This window comes from Chrysochloris asiatica, unplaced genomic scaffold, assembly GCF_000296735.1.
Source record: "Chrysochloris asiatica unplaced genomic scaffold, ChrAsi1.0 scaffold00038, whole genome shotgun sequence".
NCBI classification, from domain to species: Eukaryota; Metazoa; Chordata; class Mammalia; order Afrosoricida; family Chrysochloridae; genus Chrysochloris; species Chrysochloris asiatica.
The window spans coordinates 6,671,437-6,678,122 of record NW_006408556.1 but is presented as its reverse complement, the minus strand read 5'-3'; the positions used below and the strand labels follow the sequence as shown (position 1 = coordinate 6,678,122).

The window sequence follows — 6,686 nt, the reverse complement described above, 5'->3', positions numbered from 1 at the left end:
ATTATTATATATGCCTGAGTGGTGTTTTTTGTTTGTTTGTTTGTGTGTTTTTTAAAAAGCTAAAGTGGATAGAGAGAAATACTGTTAACTGATGGTTCATGGAGGGGATTATAATCAATGTAATGAAACAAGGTATATGATTTGTTGAATGTAAAACTGATGATATGCCCTGTAAACTTCACTTAATCCACAATAAAAAATTTAATGAAAAAAAAGTGCATCAGGATGAACTATTTTTTATGACTAAACCACTCCTTAGTCTGTGCCACTGAAACACACTGAAAGGGCAGCTACAAAGGACTAGACGACAGGATGTGAGTGACTTATTCCCGGCATTTCACTTCTGAATGAGAGAAAATAAACAGATACTGTTTCACAGGCAGAACCTTCTAGAGTTGTCAGTAATTTTACAGATTATTTCCCCTGAGGCAAAGAGCAATCATAATCTTTCTTTATTCACCATAGCAACCCTTGCACTGTTAAAAGTGCTGAGTTGCATGTACTAACCAAATTCTAAACCTCCATCTTCTTTCCAGTACCTTGGTCTGCTCCAGTTCTCTGTTCTTGGCTTGAATGATTGCTTCAAAATTCTTCTTGCTGCGATTTAGCTCTTCCATTAGAGCCCGGTGCTGCAGAAACATAGCAGAACATGATCTATACTGATTTATGTGTGATCCTATGCTGCTCCCTTCCTCTAGGCACACTCATGCCTGCTCTCTCTCTCTAGCCAGTGGCTTTGGCTAAAAGGATCAATGAATTGGCAATTGCAAAATAATCCCTTCCTTCCTTTAAAACATCTCACTGACCTACTGCTTTTTTTCAGGAAAGGGAACAAGTAGGACAGGAGGCCACCAAATCCACTAGTCTTTCCATAACATCTGCTCCCAATTCAGATAGCCATCCAAAGCAATTGAAGAACTTCTACTTCCGTGCAGAGTCTGATTCTATAGGTTTGGCTTGGGGCCCAGGAATGTTTATTTTTTATAAAGCTGCCCAAGTGATTCTGAGAACCAGTGCTCAAGAACTATAAAATAACTAAGACTGACTAGTACTAGGAGCAACATTTAAGAAGTTGTCAAAAGAAAATGGGAATCAGAGAACCTACATAATCATTTTAGTTGAAATAAAAAAGATCTTTAACCTTTTTAACTCAGACATTACATACATATAAGTCAATGTGGACTGAACCCAGCTCGTGTCTCCTGGAAACTGGCACATCCAAGAGCTAATAGCTCATTCACTGTGACTAAGTGCCTACAATGAATGCCAAGAGTTCCACTTCTATGAAACATAATTTATGAGCAGCCTCATGCTTAAGTATAGCTTGTACTGTAAAATCTTACCACAAATTCTTTCATTAAGGAACCAAACAATATTGCCATTCAAGTTCATTCTGACTCACAGTGGCTCTATAGGACAGAGCAGAACTATGCCACAGGGTTTTCAAGGCTGGGATCCTTATAGGACCACACCACCAGGTCTTTTCTCCCATGCAGCAGCTAGTGGGTTTGAACTTTTGTTAGCAGCCAAACACTTAAATACTGCGCCACTAGGGTGTTGTTTTTTTTTTAAAAAGAAGTTGGAGTAGAATAAGGATTTTTGAAATGATATTGTTCATGAAACAAATTTTAAAATGATCTCCAAAGCAGCAATTCTTTCAGAAGGTCTGGCCCCACATCTAAACTACTAATTTGATCTGCATATCTTAACTTTTTCATCCATAAAATGGGAAAACAGGTACCCTTTCTACATCAATGCTAATAAGAAAATTAAAATGACAGGTATGAAAGCAGTCAGAAAAGTTTGTTTTTATGCTCTATAATTATGATGGCCTGGTAAATAAAATAGTTTCAGAGGGACCAGCAGAGTAGACCAAAAAAGCAACCACTGCTTCAGCTGAGAGAATAGAATAGTATGTCCCCTCAGGTGCACTGGAATAGAACCATGACCTTAAAATACCATATTGTAGGCCAACTGAATGCAGACTGGCCAAATACTCCATGATACAATGACAGGGATGCTGCCCTGCCTGTCCAAGGAGAGGGTGGATACAGGGTACTCAATGATCCCTTGGAAATTTCCAAGTAGCAAAATCTTTTTCTTTTCCAGTCAACTTCAAAACAATATCTGAGTATCAATTTAATAACGTTTGAGAACTTTACGTAGGGCACATGCCTACCATCCCATTCTCAAAAAGAAACAAGTTCAGAAAATAAAATTCTAAAAAAGATTAAATTGATTTTCACCTAATTCTTTCCCAAGGTTGTTTGTTCACCCTTTATAAGGAACCAAGACAGGTACCTTGTCATGCTTATAACATGACTATGAACACTGCAAGAAGGTTGGGAGGCAGGCAGCAAAGAAAAGAACACAAGGATAAATTCTCCTGAACAATTTTAATGCTTTGTTCACTTTTCTTAAGAAGATTTGAACTATCCCACTAACATCCTGATCAAAATTGCTTCAAACCACTGATCCTAATATATAAAGGATAGAAGACAAAAACAAGTTTTAAAGACGCAAAAGAGCTATGAGAATTAATCTAATGAAACATGTAGTCAAATAGATAAAAGAAATTACAGACAATCTTTTAGGAGAACCTTTTTCCTCCTTGCCCTTTCAGTAAATCGAGATACTTTCCTGTTAACTTGCATACTCTCAATCTGACCTAAAATGCTTACTTGGAACTTTCTCACATTACTTCTGGATGGCTACAAATCAGGAGCAGTGAGGTGATGGAAGCCCTTGCAAGCACTGGTGGCCAAGTCATAGCTCACATGTCCCCTGTGCTGTCCTCACCTTTGTGGACATGGAGACACTTCCCCAGAGCATCCTAATGTTACGAGCTCCGTTCCATCTTCACTAGAGCAACTCCTGCTCTGATGAAGATATAAGTTTCCATCTGTGGTCTGGCATATCTGTGAGGCTTCAAATCTCTGACCTGATGGTGTGAGCAGATGCCATCTGCTCTGTTCACAGACTGGATATGTCTCAGAGGTGTGAGCTAAGCAGTAGATGAAGCCAGTGGCCACGAAACACTTGGCTGCCCTCTACTCTGCAGACCATTATAATCTCAGAACAGTGGCAAAAGATGAGTTACCTCCTGTAGAGCCTGGACCAACTGTTGCTTCAGGTCCTCTTCTCCTTGCTCTTTCTCCAAACCCTGCAAAGCCAAAAACAAAATGGAAGGTTTCCCTGCAGGGAAGGAAAAAAGGGAACAAAATCCAGCAATTTGCAGAGCAGATCAGCTGGCACGAGCATCTGGAAACAGGGGCAGGAAGCAGTTGGGAAATCTCCTATTTATTTCAAAGGATTTGAGCAGAGCTCAAATGTTGCACACCTCAGGGTTGTCACCTTTAAACCAGTACTCGGGTTGCTCTAGAAAACCATAAGACTAATGCCATAACTCCAAAAGGATGTAAACTGAGCGCTTCTGGGCCAACAAACATCTAACCTTAGACATGATCCCTAAGGTTGGCACCATGAGTTACACCATGTTTCTACCCTCAATTTTAGCCACCCCATCTCTCATTCAGAGTCTATCACTTCTAGCCCACAAACTGCTTCTTTTCCCTCTTTGCCTGAACTCATGTCATAGTTCCCCCACCTGCCCCCCTCCCTTCAGAGTGCTATCCACATCATCATTCAACGATAACCTTTCCCTCCCTACTTTAACCCATCATACACATTTAATATGCCAATTTGAAACTATTCTCTAATTGAATATATTGACATGGAACTGTTCTTTGATGTATAGCATACACCTTGTTTCCTCAACTAGATAAGTTCCTTAATGGCAAAACTATTTATTAAGTATTCTTAACATCAGAACTCTAAACACAGCGCCAGGCACCAAATCTATGTGAAGAAGCTAAGGGTTCAGTAAGCTTCTGAGCAAGTATTAGGGCTAGGATAAATCCCTACAGCTTGGTTTGTTGTTGTTGTTGTTGTTGTTAAGTGCCATCAAGTTGGTTCCGACTTATAGTGATGCTGTATAGGGTTTCCGAGGAGTGGCTGGTGAGCTTTAACCACTGCCCTTGTGAGCAGGCAGAAGGAAATGTATCTAACAAACAGTGGACTAGATAGTGCTACTATAAATAATTCATACATGACCTCCTTCTACCTGGATAAATACTCCAAACCAGTTATTTTTTTCCTTTCTTTAGCAGTTTTGTACAGAAAAATATTTTGCAACTATACCTTGAAGCACATCCAGAGTAGCCACAAATACTAATTAACTGTTAACTGTTGTTCCTGAACACCAATATAAGCCTTTCAACACAGTTCTGCTCTGGTGAAAGTATGATACACTAAATACGTAAAGAGAAACCACTCTTATTAATTTCAAGAACTAGTCCAAGTGAAAAAGGGAAGTAAGAATGTACACACAAGTAACTCATGTATAACCTCAGGCAGACATGTTTAATCCAAAGCCTTTTCTAATACGAGGGGGCTTCAAAACGTTTGTGGAGAAATGGAATTGTAAGATAATGAAAAATTTCCATGAACCTTTTGAGTCCCCTACTACCTTTTTCAAGGGGATAGCATATATTAGACCCAAATTTATAAATGGTTCAGAAATAAGCCAACACTACTACTTCTTGTTCTTTCCCTGAAAAGCTCAAACAAAAGATAAACGCTTATTCACATCAGTTGTGATTTGGTCCTTCTTAGTTCTAAGTCAACAATGGGGAATTCTTGGCATTCAATATAACCTGAGCAACTCAGTGGGAATAAAACGTGTGGTTCCTGCCAGATGGGCGCTGACGTTTTGAACAGAGACCAGGATCATGATGCTCTAGCTAGAAGCTCTGTGCAAGTATCTGTCATCTAAGCAAATGGCTCAGTGACCACAACACATTTGGTCTTACTTTGACATAATTAAGAAAATAAACATTTTACCTTTCTGCTAAAGGCACTGTGGAAAGCAGCTTATCACTGAACCCAACAACTAAATCCTGGTATACCAGTCCCCTCCTGTGCTGAGTGCTCAGGACAGACACAAAAATATTTTCTGACTTTCTAGCCTCCCACCTCCTAAGTTAATTATAGAGTAACTAACCCTCACAGTTAGCAAGCAGCCAGGTACAAGAGGACAGAGTAACTAGCTGACTTGTACCTGCTGTGGGGCTAAGATGGCTCTGACCAGAGTTAAACTTATGAAGAGAACTACTGGTTCAAATGGGGTGTATTATGGTTTCATGGCATCCTGACCTCCATTCAACTTCTTGAATTTACCTTGGTTTTCAGTCACCTCCGTTTTGTTTCTTGAGATCAGTTATGTGCTGGCTGGCTCTATTGATCCCCTTACCCTATCTTGGTGCCGAAGCTCTGGCTCCTATGTACCTTGGTACATCTCCTTGGTACTGAAGATCTGATCTGCATGCTGAAACCTTAACCCTTTACTTAACCCCCTATTCTCTTATCTCAAGCTTTTCTGTTCTTCATACCATCACCTGCCCAGGGCAATCCCTAAGGGGCACTCTTGGTCTTCCTTCCTAGGGGTTACCTGGAGATGTGGCTCCTCTTCCTGGAAGGTCTTTTCTAGTTGCTCCACTCTCGCTTGCTGCTGGGCCTGTTCTTCACAAAGCTGGGACTGTAAGTCCTGTAGTTCCTGCTCCATTTTCACAATTTTTTTTGAGTGCTCCTTTTGGTTCTGCTTTTTAACATTCAGAACAGCTACCTGCTTTTTCTGCATTTCTGTTTTCAGCTTCAGAATCCTAGACATAGTTGCCTTCAACAGATCTAAGCTATTCTGAGAAATAGAAGAGCTGGAGGCTTGCTGTGTCTTACCATGAAGCTCTACAACTTGCGGGGGATCAGCACAAATATGAACCCCTGTGGTTTTCTCACTGGGCTCATGAGAAGTCAACTTAGGATCCAAATCTTCAGAGAGCTGACTGGCCACCTCACCTTTCTCCTGTGACTTCACTGGCTGACCAGATTCACAAGACATACTACTAATTTTAAATTTTGAATTTGAGGGGCCTTCAGCTCCAGGATCACCCAATTCATCCAAACTAAATTTCCTTTTAGTTCTCAAATCCTTATTTTTTTCTACCATATGGTCATTCTTTGGGGCAAGACAGGGATACATTCTCTTCCAGTCTTCTTCAGTAACTTCATATTCATACTCTGCATTCTCCTTGTTTTCCAGGGGCACCCCAAGTTGGATGTGGTCTCCCTTCTGGATGGAATAGATCTTTAAAGGTTCCAGACGTTCTCTGTTCAGCCAAACACCATTCAGACTCTGGGGAGAGAGAAAGATGAAATAAGCTTCACAAGTTTTCTACTCTTAATGGAATTTCTCTCTTGTTACTACAATACCTTCTGCCTTTCAGAAGGAAATTCTTAAGGACAAATAGAAAAAAAAAGGTTTATACATCGCATCCTTAAAAACATTTTTCAAACAGTGCTTTTTACCTATTATTTCATATTCATGCGTCCACAGAGAAATGCCTGTGTAACAGACAGGAATCACCTCAGCATGGGTGGATGAATTACTCAAACAAATGCAACAGACCTATGTTGTTATGTGTCGTGGAGTCGGTTCCGACTCATAGCAACCCTGTATAGGGTTTCTGAGACTGTAAATCTTTACGGGAGCAGAAAGCCTCATCTTTCTCCTGCGGAACAGCTGGTAGTTTCCAACTACTGACCATGAGATTAGCAGCCTGATTTGTACC

The 6,686-nt window shown here is 40.4% G+C and overlaps 1 protein-coding gene across 1 annotated transcript in view; it reads right to left on the bottom strand.

The window, feature by feature from the left end:
- The window catches only part of RNF8 (ring finger protein 8, E3 ubiquitin protein ligase), a 51,546-nt gene that overhangs the window by 9,588 nt on the left and 35,272 nt on the right, over positions 1-6,686 (bottom strand). The window contains exons 3-5 of the mRNA XM_006860578.1: positions 5,510-6,250; positions 3,101-3,163; positions 540-629 (exon numbers count right to left, since the gene is read on the bottom strand). Of these exons, the coding sequence (XP_006860640.1) occupies positions 540-629; positions 3,101-3,163; positions 5,510-6,250 (894 nt within the window). The remainder of the gene's footprint in view (positions 1-539; positions 630-3,100; positions 3,164-5,509; positions 6,251-6,686) is intronic.